Consider the following 22,731-nt stretch of genomic DNA (forward strand, 5'->3'; position numbering starts at 1 on the left):
TTTGAGCTCCAGTCCAGACACAATTTGAATACACAAACGTTCACAGACACAAAAAAAAAAAAAAACACAGATGCACTCAAACTCAAAACACACCCAAAGACAACAAAACTCAAACAATACAACACACGCAACAAAACTCTAAACACACTCAAACGCAACATAAGATTAATATCTTTCTTTCTTTGATTTGGGGGAAATGCGATTTAGGGTTCTTCTCCTCTCTCGAATTCGATTTGGGGAAAACTAATAGTAAAGGGCAACAGTGTCTTTCGTTTGGTTTGGTTAACTACATGGGATTAATTTTTAACCCGAGTTAGTGATTCCGTTAGAGCCATTAACAGCTGTTAACTCCAAGGTGCTAATCAACCAACACAAATATAAACGAAGCTTTTTAATCAAAACAAAAATTAGACCAGGTATTAAAGTTCCAACCAAAAAAGTTCAGGTATTAAACTTCCAAATAAAAATTAGATGGGGTATTTTTTGGTTTTTTTCCCTACTCTATAGTGAAATTCGAGCCACGAAAAGCGAAATCGTGTCCTGCATACTTTTTATGCTACTCTAAGGTGAAGTTTTTCGATTTCTTCTCATTCACTTTTGCTTTATACATACATTTTCTTATTAATCGATACTTCACAAAGGACTACACCAATCATAAAAACTTGTTTTTATCAACATGTTCAATATTTCAGCTATGGACATTGTTTCTTTGTCATGATTAATAGAAACAACAGGGGCAAAGCAGTCGCACCCCGACTTTGATAAAACTTAGTAAGATTCCCACTATAAGTTTCTTCATTAGAATGGCTTTGTATCATGATGGAGGACTCTGAAGCAGAAAACAACCAAACTTAGGAAAGTGATTCAGTCGCCTCGGGAAAAGGAAAGAACGTAGATAAACTATCTTCATACCTTTTCAGAGTTTTGTAGTTTTCTTATGGTCTTGTGTATATAGTCTACTGCTAACATAATGGTTTTGTACCAAGATAATGGATTCTTAAGGAGAAAAGAACCAAATTTAAAAAAGCCATTCAGTCTCCCCTAAAAAAGAAGGGTCAGGTACACATTGATACAATGTTTTTTTTTTTGGAAATGACTGACGAGTTTGAGTCATTTATAACTTGCACGAACTAATAAAGCATATATATCATATTTCTCTATTAGAGCTGTTGGTGCGGCAATTGGCATCCCCAACATACCGATCTAGACCCGTTAAAGAACCGGATATCTAAACTAGGAACTCCGCATAGGTTTGGACTTCATCCTTGGAGGCCCAATGACACTGAAAAGCCCATGGACGAGGTGACGAATCGGCACTTCAACTCGTCCTGCGGCTGACCTAGCAAATAAGGAAAGACTTTCCTTATTAGTTCGCCTGTAGTTAGGAAACTCAATATATTCGATATATTGAGTATATTCAGTAGATCTTCGGATACCTATAAATAGAGGGCAATCCTCTCATTGTAAGATCATCCCATTTTTAATACAAAAACCCTAATTCCTCTTTATTCTTGAGCAAAAACCTAACTTGTTTCTCAAGAGATTTCATTTCTCCTTTTCTTGTTTACTTTGATCTTAGTTCTTTAAGAGATTGTTACTGAATTTGTTTCTCTCCTAAAACAAATTCATTGTGAGAAATACCAGTTTCTATAATTGGCGCTAGAAGGAGGGGGCCTAAGTTCTACAAAACACTTCTCTTCTAGATCTCATCACAAAGAAACAAGAGCCAATACCATGTCTTCAATCTCCAACAACGGCGCCATCAACGCAACTGCCCTACAACAAGATGATCCAACCAACCGGGTAACCAACTCTCAGGACGTCGCCACGGATCCACCTGTCGCCGCACCCGCCATGCGCGTCTACGCGCGGACGGGTACTCGTCGCACTTCGGCTAACCCAGTAGATGAGTCCGCAGCACCTTCCGATGGAGTGGAGGAGGTTGAGATACCCCACCACGGAGATCAGGAGACCGGCGAAGTGCCACCAGTCAACGGAACTGTCGATAGACAGGGATCGCCCGGGCAAATTGCCCAACCTTCCCAGTTCGTCACCATGGACGATCTCCGTCACATGTTCGGAACGATCTCCAAGGACCTTTTCCAGGCGATCTCCGCAACAAATCAACGGCTGGACACAATGGGGCACGGCGCACCCCCACCACGTCAACAGAACGAGGCACCATCGCAGGAGACTCGGAGGAACGATCCTCTAATCCGCCGTCTGTTCAGCAACCCGCATTCCTCAACTCTCCGGTTCCCAAACCAGCAAGTACCGTCGGTACTCGCATCAGGGGCACAGCATCGGCTGGGGCAATCTTCCCAGGGAGATCTGGCCACACCTTCCTGCCCTGAGCTGGAAGAAATGCACCTCAAGATTAAAGCTATGGGGTCCCTCCTCCACCGAGCCATCAGCTCGGCACCCGAGATTGATAGAATGTTCGAGGCTACACAGCAATCTCCATTCACCCGGCGCATCTTGGAAACGCACGTTCCGAACGTGAAGATAAAAGTTCCAACTTACGATGGAACGAAGGATCCAGTGAAGCACCTGACCTCGTTCATGGCAACCATCTCCAAAGCCAGGTTCACCGAGGAGCAGAAAGACGCCGGCCAGTGCCAACTGTTCGTCGACAGCCTGATAGAGAATGCACTCATATTGTTTTCCCATATCCCCCCGGGCACAATCGACTGTTTCGAACAACTGTCGACAGCTTTCCTGCGTAATTATCGGGTGTTCATTCAACGTAACGCTTCCAGTGCTGAGCTGTGGGAGATAGTCCAAGAGCCCGACGAACCCCTGCGGAAGTACCTCACTCGCTTCAAGGAAAAGTACGCCACCATAACGGTCGCTGAAGACGTCGCAATCGCTGCCTTCAAGAAAGGACTCATTCCTGGCTCCCGATTGCACGTAGATCTCAATATCAGGGAAGCCACCGACCTGGGCGAAGCCCTCCATCGGGGATCTCGCGTCGCTTACGTTGAGGAAGACGAGGAGAAACAGGCCAACAAACTCCCTCCTCCTCGTCCAGCCGCGGCCAAAGAAAAAAATCGGGAAACCTATCAGGAACCTCGGAAGCACCACGACCCAAGGGATCCAAAGCGCGGAGTGGTCAACGCGATATCCGAGGATGAAGGACAGAACACCGCCTCTTCCGATACACAAGGAGAGCTATACTGTGATTTCCATATGTTCGGCGGCCATTCAACAGCCGAGTGCAAGCATCTGTCCAATTACTTATACGAGAAGTACCTATCCAGTGAAATCAAAGCTATTTATCAACCAAAAGCTTCTCGCGGTGGCCGCGGAGGCAGAGGTCGAGGAGGAAGGTTCGGGCGATCCAACCCTGGCAGAGGTCAGAAGGGTGCCAACCAATCCAACAGCGCACCAGATACCCCGCAACAGCCACCTCCTGCCGAGCTGCAGATGTCGGCACCAGTGGAAGTCCCCAAGACACCATCCAAGCGTTAAAAACGACAGCAGAACGATCAAGCAGCACCTCGGGATCGTATCGCAATGATCATCGGTCAGACCGATGAATGCCCAGATTCCGTCCGAGCCTTGAAAAAGCGAGCGCGTCAGATCTGTAACGTTCGGGCGATTTCCGAAGAGGAAGAGTTGAGCACAGACCCCATCGCGTTCACAGCAAAAGACGCCAAGGGGATCCACCACCCTCATAACGACCCCTTGGTGGTGGAAATCAGGATGGACGAGTTCGACGTAGAACGCGTCTTAGTGGACACCGGTAGCACGGTCAACGTCCTGTTCTCGCAAACACTGGAGAAAATGGGTGTCACGCCGGAGCAAATCAAACCAGGAGGCAGGATGCTGACTGGATATGATGGCGTAGCCAAAACGTCGATGGGCGACGTAAAGCTGCAAGTCCAAGCTGGTGGCGTAACACGCAAAACCAAGTTCGTGGTCATAGACGCCCCACCAATTTACAACGCCATCTTAGGCTCACCCTGGATTTATTCCATGCAGGCAGTACCTTCCACCTATCATCTCTGCCTAAAATTCCCAACGGCTGCAGGAATTTATACGTTGTATGGCGACCAGAAGATGGCTAGGACCTGTTCCGTTCTCGAGAAAAAACATAGGCGGAAGGATGACGCATAGCAATTACAGGATGAGGATCATTCCGTCGATCCTCATAAACCGGAGCGAGATCAGCTAAAGGCCACGGGATGCCAAATCATACAAGTCAACATCGACGGAACAAACCCCTCCCAGACGGTTGGAATTGGGGCCGAACTCGACGAAAAACTCAAGACCGAGCTGGTAGCGTTCCTAAGATCGCGATCCAAGACGTTCGCTTGGTCCACTAAAGATATGGTAGGCATCGATCCGTCAGTCACATGCCATAAATTGAATACCGATCCCACCTTCAAACCAGTCCGGCAGAAACGACGACGTCCCGGCGCCGATCAAGCAAAGGCAGTGCAGGACGAAGTCGAGCGACTTCTGAAGGCCGATCAGATAATGGAGGTACAATACCCCGACTGGCTGGCTAATCCGGTGGTGGTCAAGAAAAAGAACGGCAAATGGCGAGTCTGCGTTGACTTCACCGATCTCAATAAGGCATGTCCCAAGGATTGCTTCCGGTTACCTCATATCGACCAACTCGTGGAGGCCACAGCGGGCAACCAACTCCTCTCATTCATGGATGCGTTCTCTGGATATAACCAGATCGCAATAAGCCCAGCCGATCGCGAGAAAACCGCGTTCATCACCGATAGAGGAACCTACTGCTACAAGGTGATGCCATTCGGCCTGAAAAACGCAGGGGCGACCTACCAACGCCTGGTCAACACGATGTTCGCCGACTTGTTAGGGAAGACGATGGAGGTCTACATTGACGACATGCTGGTCAAATCCCTTATAGCAGACCAACACGTCCAGCACCTCGCCGAATGCTTCGACATCCTAGACCGATTCCAGATGAAGTTAAATCCCACCAAGTGCACCTTTGGGGTTACCTCGGGGGAATTCTTGGGATATATCGTCACAGAACGCGGAATCGAGGCAAACCCAAAACAGATCGAAGCAGTGCTGGGACTCCCATCGCCAACTAACAAGTGAGCAGTACAGCGCTTAACAGGTCGAGTTGCCGCGCTAAACCGTTTCATCGCCCGATCGACGGACAAGTGTCTCCCATTTTATCAGCTTCTTCGGGGTAATAAGGACTTTCATTGGGACGACGCCTGTGAAGCCGCCTTCGGACAGCTTAAGCAGTACCTGACCAATCAGCCTGTGCTCGTGAAGCCCGAGGAAGGAGAAACGCTATACCTTTACGTCTCTGTCTCCAGCTTGGAGGTAAGCGGAGTACTAGTCCGAGATGACCGCGGCGATCAGCGACCGATATTCTACATAAGCAAGGCTCTCAACGACACGGAAACACGCTACCCAACCTTGGAAAAACTCGCCCTCGCCTTGATCGTCGCCGCTCGGAAGCTACGACCTTACTTCCAGTCGCACTCCATTGTCGTATTAACCGACCAGCCGCTCAGAACGGTCCTTCACAGCCCCCTTCAGTCCGGACGAATTGCAAAGTGGGCAATCGAGCTAAGCGAGTACGATACCGAACTATCCCCTGACCTCGAAGAGACCATACCTAAGGATGAACCCTGGACTTTGTTCACCGACGGCTCCTCTTCCAACCAAGGATCCGGCGTCGGGATTATACTCCGATCTCCAACAGGCGAAGTCCTCGAGCAAGTAATAAAACTCGGCTTCAAAGCATCAAACAATGAGACTGAGTACAAAGCCGTCGTAGCTGGATTACGACTAGCTCAAGGCCTGGGAGTAACGAGCATCCAATTTTTCTGCGATTCCCAGTTTAGTGGAGAGTACGGCGCTAAGAACGGACGCATGGAGGCATATCGCCAGTTACTCCGGACTCTCTCCGCACAGTTCACCTCTTTCGAACTAATCAAAGTCCCGAGGAGCGAAAACGCGTCAGCAGATGCCCTCGCCGCCCAGGCAAATTGTTCCGACCCGAGTCTGCAACGAACGATCCTGATCGAGTGTATCGAAGCTCCTAGCATCGACCACGCCGAAGTGGCATACGCCATCAGCGACGCCGCAGACCCAATAAACGTTGACCCACCTGTCCAGGAGCCCGTGGAAGTAATACAACCGTCGGATGATTGGCAGCTCGAAATAAAAAAGTACATCGAGGACAGCAAAGTCCCAGAGGATCGCTGGCAAGCTCGCCGGTTGAAAGCTCGATGCGCACACTACGCCATTATGGGAGGTAGCCTCTTCCGACGCAGTTCGTCCGGAGTCCTTCTCACCTGCGTCGACCGAGAGGAAGCAGAACGAATAATGACAGAGGTCCACGAAGGTGATGGCGGAAACCACTCCGGAGGGCGTGCACTCGCGCTGAAAATCAAGAAGGATGGACATTACGAGCCTTGCCAACGCCACAGACAGATGAAACATGTACCTCCCGAGCTGCTAAGCACCGTCACTGCACCGTACCCCTTCATGCATTGGGCGATGGACCTCGTCGGCCCATTACCCCCATCGAGGTCGAAGAAGTTCCTCCTGGTCCTGACCGATTATTTCACCAAATGGGTGGAAGCAGAATTATTCACCAAGATACAATCGCTGGACGTCACCAACTTCATCTGGAAAAACATTATCTGTCGCCATGGGCTCCCTTACGAGATCGTCACCGAAAACGGGACACAGTTCACGTCGATGATCACCAGACGCTTCTTAGGCAAATGGGGAATACGCTTGAGCACCTCGACCCCCCGATATCCTCAGGAAACGGCCAAGCCGAGGCGACCAACAAAACCATCATAGACGGGCTGAAAAAATGTCTCGGACTCAAGAAAGGAGCGTGGGCAGACCAACTCGACGGCGTACTTTGGTCTTTTGGACTCAAGAAAGGATAACAGAACGCACTCCTAGGGGATGCTGTCAGACAGATCGGCCCGGAAAAGCCCGGCGTTGGAGCCGTACGGGTGTCGAACGGAATCTGGAGCCGTAGTTCCAGATTGAAGCAGTCCAAAGCCGAGTTGGTCTGGAGACATGTCGAGATCGCCTTCTCCGAACTCTAGGAGGTCTAACGCCTCCACCTCGGTCCGAGCGATCTCTTGTTTCTTCTTGATCTCGGCGATCAGGTTGTCCGGAATGGATGCACCGTTCTTCAGAAGATAATCCATGATCTCCTCAAACCCGTACGCTTGGTTGAGAACATCCTCTTTCGGACGGACCATCTCTTGCTCACGCAGGTAATCCTTTACCTTGTCAAGTCGGTGTTGCGCTTTTTTCGCGGTGCCCTCAACCTTGGCTTGGCGATCTAGGCGGAGTCGTCTCATCTCTGACTCAAGCTTTGCTCCAAGATCCTCGAACTGCCTCGTCAGCTCGGCCTTCTCTTCCCCCAGAGCTTTCTCCTACGATTCCAGCTCGGCAACCCTCCTTTCCAGGTTTTTGCAGTCTTGCTCCTTATTCACAAGAAGACCTCTCAACTCCTTGATCTTCTCGCTCTTTAGTTTATCCGCTTCTCGGAGATTCTCCAAGCACTCCTTTATTTTATCGAACTCGTTTTCTGCCGAGGTCATCGATTTGACGCACCTATCGTACATAAGAGTGAGTGTAGACACCTAGGCGGCAGTCTGCATTTTGAACCAGAACGGAATGAGAATCTAAAGATGCGATACGAATATATATAAGGAGGGCGATGTGATTCGAACCTGAAGGGCGAACTGAGCGGCTAGGACGTACTGATCTCTGAATTCAAGTTCGTTGAGCGGCGGCAGCATGACCGAAGACACCGAAAGTTGTCTGCACAACTCCCCGGCGGCTTCCTTGTTGCACACAAGAGGCGTTTCCCCGAAATAGTCGAAGCAAAATTGGTCAGTTCGACCAGCAGCACGTCCAACTTGGAATTGGTCAGTTCGACCAGCAGCAAAATTAGGAAGAGGGAAGAAAAACCGGCATTGGGAGAAGAATCCCTCATATAAGCAGATGTACCCGAGAGGCGGAGTCCATGGATGTTGGTGCTCTCCGGGGATGATAATATGAACACCAGAACTGGACAGGCCACATGAATTCAGTACATCGCCAACCGATTTAGCAGTGCTGGTCGTCTTCTCGCCCCCAGTTTCATCTCGGTGATCTCGGACAGGAAGGAGGTCGTCAATCATGACGTCGTCCGAAGCAGGTCGGACTGTTTCACCGCTCGAATTGTCAGGTGGGAGATCGGGGATTGGCGCAGCATTTCCGTGACCTTCGCGATCGTCTTCGTCGATCAAAGAGGGGATTGGAATCACGTTGGATCTGTGCCTTGAGGAGCATTCGGCCTCCTCTGGTCTACTCGGCATCTCGCCTCGAACCGATCTGATAGCAGTCGGAGGTCGCCTACTGGAGTTCTTAGGGGTCAATGGATCACTTATGGTAGTTGACGAGGAAGCCATGGCCGAGGTGAAGAATAACATAGATCGCCGAAGAGTGTAGAAGAATTAACGAGTAATAAAGTAATTAAGGGCAAAGAGAGAAGGAGATCGAAGTAATTACCTTTTGACGAAACGGCGGAAAGTGAAAACAGTCGATGGATGTTGAATATTTATAGAAGGGAGTGGACGGCAACCCTACGCGGAGTCATAATTGCCTATCTACCCTATGCGACGCTTCAGTTTCCGAATTGATAGATGTGATGTATCGGACACGTGTCACCCAACTAGAGGAGGACGAAGCAGCGCGACGATTCCGGAGTGTTTAGATTCGGATCTCTTTACGGATTAACTCGAATATTCTTTATGATAGTCCGGTCATTCGAATTAATTTCTGAATGTACCGAACTGAGGGGGGACTAATTGTTGGTGCGGGAATTGGCACCCCCAACATACCGATCTAGACCCGTTAAAGAACCGGATATCTAAACCAGGAACTCGGCATAGGTTTGGACTTCATCCCTTGAGGCCCAATGACACTGAAAAGCCCATGGACGAGGTGACGAATTGGCATTTCAACTCGCCCTGCGGCTGACCTAGCAAATAAGGAAAGACTTTCCTTATTAGTTCGCCTGTAGTTAGGAAACTCAATATATTCGATATATTGAGTATATTCAGTAGATCTTCGGATACCTATAAATAGAGGGCAATCCTCTCATTGTAAGATCATCCTATTTTTAATACAAAAACCCTAATTCTTTTTTGTTCTTGAGGAAAAACCTAACTTGTTTCTCAAGAGATTTCATTTCTCCTTTTCTTGTTTACTTTGATCTAAGTTCTTTAAGAGATTGTTACTAAATTTGTTTCTCTCCTAAAACAAATTCATTGTGAGAAACACCAGTTTCTATAAGAGCTCTTCTCTAGATCGATGTTGTAAAATTTGAATAGAATTGTTCTTTGTCATTATAATTCACAACTACCGTATCACAATGAGAACGCTTCACCAAAAAGCCTAAACAAGAGAACTGGACTGAACGCAGTCAGATCATGTTCTTACAAAAGCTAAATTTACCATTTACTCCCAAGACAGATGTCTCCGCGTTGACTTTTCCTATAGCAAACAAAAACATGGGCTTTTTTATTAAGAGGCCCAAGAAAGATAACACTAGTTTTCGATTGACGTTACATATGATTACTACGACCTGATCTCTAGGGTTTTTCACAAAACAGCTATAGAGATGATGAAGAGAAGACGCGAAGAGACCTTACCATCGCCGACAAGAAGAATCCGTCACGGTGGAGATATCGAAATCCCTCTCGATGTAACGGTGGAGATACTAAAAAAGCTCCCGACTAAATCTTTAGCGAGGTGCCAATTCGTTTCGAAGGAATGGTCATCAATTATCACCATGCGTAGAGACTTCATAGACTTCGTTATGAATCGTTCTTTGGCTCAGCCTAAACGTGATGCATATTTCCTCGCTTCAGTCGACTACCGAGAATGTTACTTAACCTTCCTGTCTAGTACTCATCAAGACAAAGAAACAATATTAATCCCTAAAGGATTTCGGCATTACCTCCGCGGCTTGGTATGTTGTTGGTCAAAATCTGGTCGGGTAGTTCTATATAACCCTACCACGAGGCGGTCCTTGTACTTACCAAAGAAGAAAACCATTCACATGGAGACTAGTTTCATCGGATACGACCCTCTTGAGAAACAATATAAAGTATTGTTTCTACCAAAGTACAATCCGGAGCAGCCTTGTCAACTTTTCACATTGGGAGAAACAAATACGAAGTGGAAGTCCATCCAAGGCGTTGAATCTCACCATCCATTGCAAGGTGCAGTTTGCATCAACGGGAAAATCTATTACCAAGCAGGGATTGCTGATCAGTATGACTCTACTTCTCTATATATATTGATGAGTTTTGATGTTAGGTCCGAGGAGTTTCATAATGTCGACGCTCCTAAAACATTGATGGATTATCGTTCCTATCTGATAAACTTCCAAGGGAAGTTAGGATTCGTGTGTTGCGAGAAGGGCGTGGAGATTTGGGTTATGGAGACACAAGGATGGTCCAAGATTATCTTTAGTGATCAGATGAACGTTCCTAAGAGTTGGTGTAGCATAAGTGTTACTAGTGGTGGTGAGATCGTTATTGCCAGGTGTTGGTACCGCACAAAAGACGAGTTAGATGCCTTTTATTATGATCCGAAGCAAAAATTTATGAGATTGATGAGAAATGTGGACCTTGAAAGCATTTATCCCAAGGGAAGGCATACCGATTGTATACTCTGGACTGTTCCGGATTATGTTGAGAACACAATGCGTTTGTATTAGTTAAGAATTTTCCAATGAAGCTTATGGTTCTTCTTTATTTATATTGCTTACAGATTTAACAGAGATGTAGTCCAAAAAATTATAATAAACGTCTTGACTTCTTCTTTATTTATATTGCTTACAGATCTAACAGAGACTAGATTTTATCCCGATGTACACCGCGGAGCTATATTTTATTTTAGAAAAGAAAAATATAATTTGTAGTAGACTAAATATATATGAGTATATGACTAATATTTTGCATATTTTAAATCTTTATCGCTTATATTTATACATTAATTAAAATTTAGCCCATGTTCTAGCATTTGATTAATAATATTTAAAATTTATGCTAATGTTGCTGTAACCTGTTTTGAGATAAATCATGTTTTATGAGATTTTTAACATTTATAAATCTAAAGATTCATAATATTTTAATTTTTATTAAGTTTAACATAGAAATAATCATTTTTTTTAAATGGTGTTAAAATATAAAAAGGTATATTTATTTTATTTAATAATTTAGGTAGAACTAATTAGTTTCTATAAATATATTTCGAATTTATTTATAAAAATTAAACCAAAATTTATGGAATATGCTCCTCTAACAATTACTATATATAACAATTAGTTTTTATTAAGAAAATGAATTTAATTAAATATTTAATGTCAGTGGCATTTCCTGTAAATAGTACTGAACTTTAGGATTTATTTTATAATTGTCTCTAAAAATGTATATATAGATGTAGTCCAAAAAAATATAATAAACGTCTTGACAATGTTAGATGATTATGCAGATCGAAAAAAAATTTCTTCTTCATGTAATAAGTGCTCTTCTCTTGATCAATGGTTCAAAAACCTCCAATGAATTGCTCTTGGTTACTTCCTATATTATGGAATAAAAGTATTTCTTAAAACATCCTATATTATGAAACAAAGAGAGTATATTTTAAGGTGTATGTTGTTCATTTATGCATGTCAATGTTGCATTTTTTATGTCAAAATAATTAAAACGGACATGTTTCAATTTTATGGATATTTTTGTTTCTGTTCAAAATAATATTCATAACAAACTATTTTTGTTTGAAAATTTACAATAATTTATTTTTATTATGAAATCATAGTCATTTTATATGATCTTGTGTACCAAGTTAGAGGATTCATAAGGGGAAAAGAAGCAAATTTAAGATATATAGCCATTTAGCCTCCCCGAAAGAAGAAGGTCAGGTAGATAAGCACACATTGATACAATGTTTTTTCTAGAAATGTCTGACGTGTTTAAGTGATCTATTAACTTGCAGAACTAATAAATTATATCACATTAAATCTCTATTAGATGTCGATTTGCAAGGTACAATACTAACGAAGTCACGGATCAGTAGTAGCTGGAGAGTATTTGCACATGAGAGTATGAGACAATCAAAACATATTCTTCAGTGCTAAGGTGACTAAATTTCTTCATCTCCTCTTATACCACATGACATTCTCTTTTCAGTACATTTATTAGCATTCCATACAGTTCTCAGATTAGCTACATGTTTTTTTACATACATAGCTTCATTTTGTTTCACTGGTTTCTAGTGTGTCATTTTTTTAGTGCCATTAGTAACAAGAAGCCATTTTACGAAGTCTACAAGGACAAAATATTTAAGGCTAAGCTTTATTTTCTTGTAAGTGTGAATCCACTGTTATATATTTATATTTGTATTTGCTTTTATTTCATTATGTTTTTTCATATATATATATATATATATAGTTTCATATTTGTTTCCCTGGTCTCTAGTGTGTTAATTTTTAGTGTCATGAGTAACAAGAAGCCATTCTTTCAAGTCTCATGGACAAAAGATGTAAGGTTAAGCTTAGGGGGTGTATTCAAACCATGGTTTTGGAGAATTTGATGGGATTTAGGAAATTTAGAATTTTGATAGATTTTAGGGAAGTTCATATGATTTTCTGTAAAATTCTTTCAAATCCCACCTAAAACCATGAGATTTGGATTTCTGTATTTTTAACTAAACAAATCCTCCAGAATCCTAAAAGTTATTAAAATCCTAATCCACAAAACTGTTTTGAATAACAGTGGATTTTAAAGTAGATTTTTAAATTATCAGTTCAATAACAAGGGATTTTAATAGATTCTAAAATAGATTTTTAAATCATCAGTTCAATAACAGTGGATTTCAGAAGACTTTTTAAAATACATGACTGAATAACATAGGATTTGTAACTCTTACACAAATCACTTAAAATGTTAAGTTGAATACACCCCCCTTAATTTTCTTGTAAGTGAATTCAATTTTCCATTATCAGTTGGATTCTTTATACATCTTTATAGATTAAAAGAAAAAAAAATTAGCAAGCAATCAAGTTTGATTTTGTGTTTTGTGTGTTGTACTTTCAGGTGCAGCTTTCAAAGTGAAATCTTGGCTCACTAAATAAAAGAAAATGAGGGGTCGTATCTCCTGCTTCATGCAGCATTGTGCTCCAAAATAACCAAAATTCAGAAGGTGATTTTGTAGCTAAGAGCATATGAGAGGTCAGATATCTCTCCCTCTATTTTCATGTTTGTTTGTGTCATGCATAGGTCATCTCGACAGGTTATTGGACAAACATAATACACCACGCCATAAAACTAGCACAAAAGGGGACTTCACGATCAGTAACTTCCTTTATTGGTAAGAACTTTGAGAATATGTTGCCAAGTAAGTTTCAGGTGAAGTATCTTTCTCTTCCCAATTCTCTTTCTCTTCTTATTCTCTTACAACTTTTCATCATTTTGTTGGTCACAGTGAATTAATCTAAGTACTTTTTATGCTACTCTAAGGTGAAGTTTTTCGATTTCTTCTCATTCACTTTTGCTTGATACACATTTTATCATTAATCGTTACTTCACAAAGGACAAAACCAATCGTAAAAACTTCCTTTATCTACATGTTTTCAATATATCAGCTATGGACATTGCTTCTTTGTCAAGATTAATAGAAACAACAGGAGCAAAGCAGGCGAATACTGGCTTGGATCCGACTTAGTAAGAATTCCACTATAAGTTTCTTCATTAGCATAATTTGTGTGGTTTGTTTAGTATTTAGTAACTGCTATTAGAATGGCTTTGTATCAGGATGGAGGACTATTAAGCTGAAAATAACTAAACTGAGGAAAGTGATTCAGTCACCTCGGGAAAAGGAAGGGTAAGATAGATAAACTATCTTCATCCCTTTTCAGAGTTTCTGTAATTTTCTTATGGTCTTGTGTACTGCTAACATAATGGTTTTGTACCAAGATAGTGGATTCATAAGCGGAAAAGAACCAAATTTAAGAAAACCATTCAGTCTTCCCGAGGAAATTAAGAAAGGTCAGGAACAAAGAGATAATCATGACTACATATGTGTTTTTATTTGTCAATGTTTTCTTTGTCATTTTTGAAGTGAACTTTCTCATTTACTTTTCTTTATACAAAACGCTTATAAATACATACTTTGCACACAAAAAGTACTTTGAGAGGTAATCATGAATACATATATGTTTTTATTTGTCAATGTTTTCTTTATCATTTTTGAAGTGAACTTTCTCATTTACTTTTTCTTTATAGAAAACGCTTATAAATACATACTTTGCACACAAAAAATAATTTGTTTCAATCATACTTTGTAAACCTTCTTCTTCTTCTTCGTCAATGTTTTCTTTGTCATGTTTGAAGTGAACTTTCTCATTTACTTTTTCTTTATAGAAAACGCTTATAAACTTTCTTCTTCTTCTTCTTCTTCTTCTTCTTCTTCTTCTTCTTCTTCTTCTTCTTCTTCTTCTTCTTCTTCTTCTTCTTCTTCTTCTTCTTCTTCTTCTTCTTCTTCTTCTTCTTCTTCTTCTTCTTCTTCTTCTTCTTCTTCTTCTTCTTCTTCTTCTTCTTCTTCTTCTTCTTCTTCTTCTTCTTCTTCTTCTTCTTCTTCTTCTTCTTCTTCTTCTCCAAGCTAACGGAGAAGAAAATGGATCAATGAGGTCTTTGCTCCGGTCGCAAGATAGGACACAATACGGATAATCTTAGCATTGACAGCTCAAAAGGATTGGTGTGTCTATCAGTTAGACGTGAAGAGCGCCTTTCTACATGGTGAATTATCCGAAGATGTTTATGTGGCACAGACTGAAGGATACATAAAGAAAGGGGAGAAGCAGAAGGTTTACAAACTGAATAAGGCGCTTTACGGCTTGAAGCAAGCCCCTCGGGCATGGTACAGCCGAATTGAAGCCTACTTCACCCAGAGATGCGAATATAAGCACACTTTATTCGTAAAATTCGGTGAAGGTAACCAGATTTTCATTGTTAGTTTGTATGTGGATGACTTGATCTTTACTGGGAATGATGCAGAGATGCTTGAAAAGTTCAAATCGTCCATGAAAGAAGAGTTTGATATGAATGATTTGGGAAGAATGAAGTATTTATTAGGAGTTGAGGTAATTCAAGATGCAGAGGGAATCTTCATTCATCAGAAGAAATATGCTGGAGAAATCTTGGAGAGCTTTAATCTGCATAATGGAAATGAAGTTAAGAACCCGATGGTTCCAGGAACAAGGCTGTCGAAGAAAGGAGATGGAAACAAGGTGGATTTAAAACTGTACAAGCAGCTGATTGGGAGCTTGATGTATATCACATCAACAAGACCAGATTTGATGTACGTGGTGTGCTTGTTGAGTAGGTATATGGCAGATCCTTATGATCAACATTTGCAGGCAGCAAAAAGACTCCTTCGTTATATAAAAGGTACTTTGGGGTTTGGTGTGTTTTACAAGAGAGGAGCTAGTGATAAACTCACTGTCTATACAAACAGTGATTATGCATGAGACATTGATGATGGAAAGAGTACAAGTGGGTATGCATTTCTGCTAGGAGGAGGAGCTGTAGCGTGGGCTTCAAAGAAGCAGCATGTGGTAACATTGTCTACAACAGAGGCTGAGTTTGTGGCAGCAGCTTATTGTGCTTGTCAGTGTGTTTGGATGAGAAGAATCCTAGAAGAGTTTGGGGAGAAGCAGTCTGCAAGTACAACTATCATGTGTGACAACAGTTCAACGATTAAGTTATCAAAGAATCATGTTCTCCATGGCCGAAGCAAACATATTGATGTTAGGTTTCATTTCTCTTGAGGAATCTTACTAAGGATGGCGTTGTTAAGCTTGTTCATTGTGGAACCAACGAGCAGGTTGCAGACATCTTAACCAAGCCTTTGCGATTGGAGATCTTTGTTCGGCTAAGGGAGAAGCTTGAAGTGTGCAACAGGATAAACTGAAGTCTACCGATTTCAGTTTAGGGGAGACAATGTTGGGTTTGATATAGTCTTTTGCTTTGTCAATAAGTTCCGACTTCTTAGGAGTCAATTAGTGGAACGAGTTTCTCGGTTTGTTTTGAGTTTGTTTCATGCATTTTCTGTTTCAAGTTGTTGTAAGACTGAGTCGTTTGGTCTTAGCTATTTAAAGGTCAAGTGTCTTTGCTAATAATACATCGAACTATTCAGCATTCTTATGTGTGATCTCTGTAATCCAACATTCTAGTCTTTCTTCTCTTGTTTCTTGCTTCATGCATATGTTTTGAGAAATTAACAAGCAAACTCATGTCTTTTTACCTTATGCACAGGTCTTTTTGCCTCTGAGTCTGAGCTACACAAAGGGCGAGATAACTCTCTTATAATTATAACTCGTTTGGGTTGCCCACACTCGAGCACAATTAAAATCAACTTGAAGCACAAAAACTCAAACCACGCGGGCTTTTAGCAAATTAACAAATTAAAATAAAAATTTCATCAACAAATCACAAAACGAGAAACGAGCGAAACAAAAACATCACACACGATACACTCATACACACTTCTTCCGAAACACACGCAAACGAAACAAACTCAAATACTTTAATTTAAGGAACGAGCATGAAAATACACACACACAACAAACTAAATAAATGACAGCGACGTGTGAGTTTGTAAAACCAGTCCCATACTCCCATACAAGGTAGAGTAGTAAGACGTTGTAAAACCAATAAACATTCTTTAACAATAAAATTATGTTTATATAGCTTTAAAAAAATGGCCTAGACCGCTTTAAATCTTCGGCTATTGTATTGCTTCCTTTCTTTAATTTTATTGTGTACGTATTGTGCTTCTTGTAAATGATTTATTATGGATGTATGTAATGTTCAAATCAATAATGTACAATAAAATATTAATAGTTCTGTAGCTTTATATTTAAGTTGATTGATATTATACATACTTTTTTTTTTTTTTTTGAATGTTAGTAATATTTAGAATGATTTCTGTTCTTTTTTTTTGGCAGCATTAAAATGATATTTACTTTAAACATATGTTGTTTGCGACAATATGTGAGATTTCCAATTAATTCCCTCACCTAATTTTTTATATTTTAACAAGCCCCAACCACACCAAAGGTTACTAGCAAGACCAGGTTGGTGTTGGTAGAAATCAGCGTCGATCCATAAAACTCACTAGTGTCAAATCATAATCAATATAATTATAAGTAATATGGAATTATCGTCGTGAAGAATGAAACTACTTAAAGTATTTAGACTTGTGTGTTAGCACAGCCTTAGAATGAAACTGATACTTCGTAACTAAACAAGCTTTAGTTATTCTTATTGTGTGTCGTACAGGTTCCGATCCATTTGAGTTGTCCTTTCAAGATACGGACTCTTCAGTAGTTTACCTCTAGTTTAAGAGCGGCCAAATAAGTTTTTAAACTTTGTAAAGTCAAACTAAAAATTAAATTTGGTATCTATAATGGTTTGAAACGATAAGTTTTCAACCTAGATCGACATGCTTTGACACAGATCTCAATCTATGTACTTTGTCCCATAAAAAAAAAATATGATAAATACTGTAGTAAGTCGATACAGTGAAGATGAGAATAAATTAAAGTAAAGGGAACTTCGAGTAGCTTCTATTTATGGAAAATCCAAAACAGAAACAATGAGATGTGTGATGCAAAAGCGGCAAGTCATTGGAAATAAGGCTTGCCCCTTGGTTTCCATTGACTGGACGGTAGCTTTGCAGCAGCTTAGAAAACTCCCATACGACCACGTGGATTACATGTGTTTTTTTTTTAAGATAAGTTTCTCATTTCCCCACCTCAGTTTTAATGATTCTCCTTTTTGTGATTTTTGAAATTGTTGACTGTATCTGTCTATCTGAAATGAGTAAACATGAAAAACTGATTTACCAAGAAAAACACAGAATTTGTATAGACGAGATATAAATTTGTTGACAATGTTTCCGTGCTCATAACTCATAATATAATGTTCAGTACGAGTATATTCGTTTTATAATATCATTTATAATTTTCAATAAGATTTTTTAATCCAAAATCTAATATCTAATATATTTTTTTTTTCTTTGTTGTTTCCGATTAAATTTTGTGAGTAAAGTATACTGTTTTGAGTGCCGGAGAATCTTCAGAAAACAATTCATTGGTGTTTCCATGCTTCAACACATTTTTTTTTCTTTTGAGGAAATTTGGATTTATACTTTACAACAATTTTATACTAAAAAGAGGGAAAGTTATTTTCCAAAAAAAAATCTGACTTCAAAGACAGTTGTAAACCTTGATCATAGTTTTCTTAATTATTGAGTATTTGAATAATCATTACATGGTTTTATACTGTATATTATACTTGTTTAAAAACAAATCAAATCTGTTGGCATAAAATATATCTATCTCGCCGTTTTTCTTCCTTTGTAGGAAACCAAATAAAGAATAAAGGCATATGGCCCTGATGGACTAAACTGGCATACTATGCTACGTGTTTAATTGGGACAAGTCGCTCAACCTGAGGAATCGAGAAGTTGTAGTTGATCACTATGTGACATGTGCTGCACCGAAAAGAGAGTGACTAGTGACGATTGAGGATTCGTCAACCTTTCTCTCCGACGATATCTCCAACTTTATGGTTTATCCCATGATTTGGTTTAAGTAGTACTTTTCAGGGTTTATTATAGAAAATATCCCTTGAGATTTGGAACGCTCAGAAAATGTTACTTTGTAAGTTGTTACATGCAGTCATTTTTTTGACATCAAAATTCTCAAACAGAAAGAAAAAGGAAACGATGATATAACAGCTATGATGATTTTAATATATTATATATGTTCCTATCTAATTGCACTCTGAATTTTGGTTTAGTTAGGTGATTAAAAGACAATTAATGTTATTGTAGTGAACTAATCTAGTTTAAATTAGCTAACAAAGCCTTAAATTACCTTTGAGTGAAATAAAGTTGTTCACTACTATAAGAATAATATGTTGACTAAGAAAATATCCCTCGAGATTTGGAGTGTGTTGTTTTCTTAATTTAAAAATTGCTTTCAAAAAGATGGTTTGCAAAAATGAATTCTTTTCTTAATATTGTTACATGCATTTTCACTGTTTGGTATATGAGTTTTCCGTTATTATTTTTGATGAATTTAACCAATCTGATCTTGTAGTTCACATAGATTGAGACTTTTGAAACATTAGTTCTGGCTCATAGGTTCAAGTAAAGGAAGGAGAAGGAGAAAGAAGAAGCTAAAGAGCCTAAAGATCGAGCATCACATCATCTTCAAAACCAATGAAAAAAACACCTCAAAACCGGATGCGTTTTAACATAAAACGAAGGCGGTTTCCACGTGGACAACAACTTAACACCTGAGCCTAACACGCGAATACGTCGAGACCCCGACGCGTGTTCTGTCTTCCTCGTAAGCTTCTTACGTTCGAAGTTTAGTTCTCTCTTTTACTCTCGTCCCTATGTATATAAAGCAGTCCTCACTTTGATCCACTGAGTCGAATGTTGAAAAGATGACTGAAATCTACAGAACAATTTCAACCGGACGTGGAGACGACGTTTCGCCGACTAAATGCCGTGAACGCCGTCGTCGGAGAATCGAGATGCGGAGGCAAGCGGCTGTATTCGGTGATCCTAGCTCGTCCTCTTCAACGAGTAGGAATCGTGATCGGACGGACATGGATGTTTACTCGAGTTTTGACGTTCCATTTAAGAAACAAGCTCGGAGGACGTCAGAGATCGGTGGTCTTCCGACGGATATCGGAGGTTTCTTCACGTCTCCGACTCCTTCTTCCCACCATAAGTCGGAAACGCCGATGACGTGGAAGGGAGAAGAAACAGAGGATGAGCCGTTGTACGGTATAGTTTCGGTTATGGGAAGATCTCGTAAGATGGAAGATTCGGTAACTGTTAAACCGAATTTATGTAAACCGGAAATTAACCGGACTAGACCGGTTCATTTCTTTGCTGTCTACGATGGTCATGGCGGTTCTCAGGTAAGCGAAAAGGAAAATAGTATTATATGTACTAGGGGTGTTTTGGTTATTTGATATGAAGAGGCTGATGTGATGCATGTGTATGGGCAGGTGTCAACATTGTGCGGCACGACGATGCACACGTTGGTTAAAGAAGAGCTAGAGCAAAAGGAGGAAGAAGAAGATGGGAGCGAGTACGACGTCGTGGAGAAGATATGGCGGGGAGTGATGAAGAGGAGTTTCAAGAGGATGGATGAGATGGCAACGAGCACATGCGTGTGTGGGACTAGTGTGCCTTTGTGTAACTGCGACCCTAGGGAGGCTGCGATTTCGGGTTCTACCGCGGTTACCGCGGTTCTGACACAAGATCATATTGTTGTAGCCAACACTGGTGACTCACGTGCGGTCTTGTGTCGAAATGGAATGGCTATTCCTCTGAGTAACGATCACAAGGTGGTTTTCTTGTTTTGTAGTAGAGTACTACTAGTCCTACTCTGTTTTAAGAATATAGGAGTCTCTGAGTTTAAGTTGTTGAGTTATATGCAGCCGGATAGACCAGACGAGCGTGCAAGGATCGAAGCAGCTGGGGGTCGAGTTTTAGTAGTCGATGGAGCTAGAGTTGAAGGAATTCTAGCCACGTCAAGGGCCATAGGTATATATTTCTCAATTCTTTGATTTTGGTAATAGAATGGCTCGAGAGTCTTGGTATATAACATATATAGAACATAGTTTAAGGCTTCAAAAAGTAGTAAATAATATTAAAACCAAAGGTATTTTGGATTTGGTTTGGTTTGGTTCGACTTCGTCGTTGATAAATTTTCATTTCATTTTAGTTGATGTTCAAGATTTTGTTTTCTGTAATATATGTAAATTTTACTGTTAATTACTTTATCTTTGGGGGTCAAATGTTAACTAGTAATTTTATATCTTCTATGTAAGGTTATATTTTAAAACAAAGTTACTTGGACAAAATTTATATTTGTAGCAATCTATAACACAGAAATAATTGAATCCTTCTACTAAAACAAGAAATGTGTGGCCACTGAAACAAACTTCTCATTATCAAAAGAAGTGAAGTTTATTATGTCTTCTTTGTTTCTTCTTCTTTTTTCATTGTTGATCATTTTACCAAATTAAAAATTATTTGGGTTTATATTAGACGAAACAGGAGGTTGATTCAAGTGTTAACTATAAATATTGTGTTGTGTAACGTACAATCAGGGGATAGGTATCTAAAACCAATGGTAGCATGGGAACCAGAAGTGACATTCATGAAAAGGGAATCTGGAGATGAATGCTTAATATTAGCGAGCGACGGGCTTTGGGATGTGCTCTCGAGTCAGCTAGCATGTGACATAGCTAGGTTTTGTCTCCGTGAAGAAGCTGCTTGCTCGGGCCTAGACTTGAACAGAACGGCTGAAGAAGACGATATTGGTGGAGAACAGAATCCTTCAAGGAGTGTGTTGGCTGCAACGTTGCTTACACGGTTGGCTTTGGGTCGACAAAGCAGTGACAATATAAGTGTGATTGTCATTGATCTCAAGAAAAGTTCTTGACAGAAGTGTTTGGGTGGTTGTGGGATTTAATGGTTTATAGACTTATCGCCGAGGAATAAGATGTGGATATAGCGATGAGCCTTGATTAGTTTTAGGGTTTAGCGCTTGTCTCTTGTTTTTGTTATGGATTGGGGTAACTTGCCAATATATTAGCAACGGTGCATGTGAAAAGAAAAGAGAGTGGTTTGGGAATGGGATATAAAGTTATTTGGTATTTTGGACATGGGCTACAAGGTTATTTAGTGGCTTGAGCAATAAAACTAATGTGTGTTGCTATGTTTGTGCGAATTTTGAGGTTAGTCGAGGTTTACGTAATTAAGTGGTGAGTATGTGTGTATTAAATAGGTAAAAAAATACGTAGTACTTGGTGTGCACACACCCACCACACACAAAGTAGTACTTTGGTTTGGTCGTTTTTGTCATTTGACGCCAGTCAAAGACATTGGCGTCAAATTGTTTGGTCTCCTTTTAGTTGCGATTGCCAAGTTGTTTGCCTTTCAGAAGTACTGAAGTAACTATTATATTCGTTGGTTTAAGTAACTTCATAATTCATAAAATGTATGAACTAACATAACGCATACAATTGATCATTAGAATTGATGTCACATCGGAATTCCGAATTCCTTATGTGCAATCTAAGATTGTAATAGTGTAAACTAGTATCTTTACACTAATCCGGTTGAATCAAGCAGATTTTGACAAACTAAACCAAAATTTACCTGGCGATTTATACTTGGTCCAACCACACTACATATAGGGCTTTAGGACCAAATTTCTCAACTTTTATAAAAGAACATGTATATACAAAAGAAAGAGCGAACAATTCAAAAAAAAAAAAAAAAAAAGTAACTCTCACAGTTCGATGAACACAGTTCGAACAGACTTAAACGAGTACCGAGTTTGGGGTCCTAATTGAAATGCAAGTTCAAGAATCAAGAAATGTCTTTGAAGTTAAAAAGCGTAAAGAGATGGAGAATGTTCCAATGAATAATTCCCATAATCTTTTTGTTCTTTTCTTTTTTGGGTCATTATCGTCTCAGTGTTTGTGTTTCACTTTTCTTTGAATCATAATTGTGTTTGTGGGCCTTTTAGCTTCTCCCTACGTCTTGTTTTAGTTTCCAAGATTTGGACCACTAAAGAAGAAGTGAGAATCAAGAATCTTC

General features: G+C 40.6%; 2 protein-coding genes and 1 pseudogene across 2 annotated transcripts; all 3 read left to right on the forward strand.

The window, feature by feature from the left end:
• Nucleotides 1-3,516: 3,516 nt before the first annotated feature.
• LOC147948913 (uncharacterized) lies at nt 3,517-4,119 on the forward strand. Its single transcript, XM_087469203.1, has one exon. It carries the CDS (start codon nt 3,517-3,519, stop codon nt 4,117-4,119), a length of 603 nt encoding a protein of 200 aa, XP_087325329.1.
• A 5,527-nt stretch (nt 4,120-9,646) lies between these two features.
• On the forward strand, nt 9,647-10,747 carry LOC104752913 (putative F-box protein At1g32420 pseudogene; annotated as a pseudogene).
• An 8,679-nt stretch (nt 10,748-19,426) lies between these two features.
• Nucleotides 19,427-21,844, forward strand: LOC104726520 (putative protein phosphatase 2C 75). Its single transcript, XM_010445392.3, has 4 exons — nt 19,427-20,033; nt 20,124-20,465; nt 20,559-20,664; nt 21,234-21,844. Exons 1-4 carry the CDS (start codon nt 19,551-19,553, stop codon nt 21,566-21,568), a joined length of 1,266 nt encoding a protein of 421 aa, XP_010443694.2. The 5' UTR covers nt 19,427-19,550; the 3' UTR covers nt 21,569-21,844.
• Nucleotides 21,845-22,731: the final 887 nt, after the last annotated feature.

The sequence above is a fragment of the Camelina sativa genome, chromosome 2 (assembly GCF_030686135.1).
Source record: "Camelina sativa cultivar CO46 ecotype springtype chromosome 2, ASM3068613v1".
Lineage (NCBI taxonomy): Eukaryota > Viridiplantae > Streptophyta > Magnoliopsida > Brassicales > Brassicaceae > Camelina > Camelina sativa.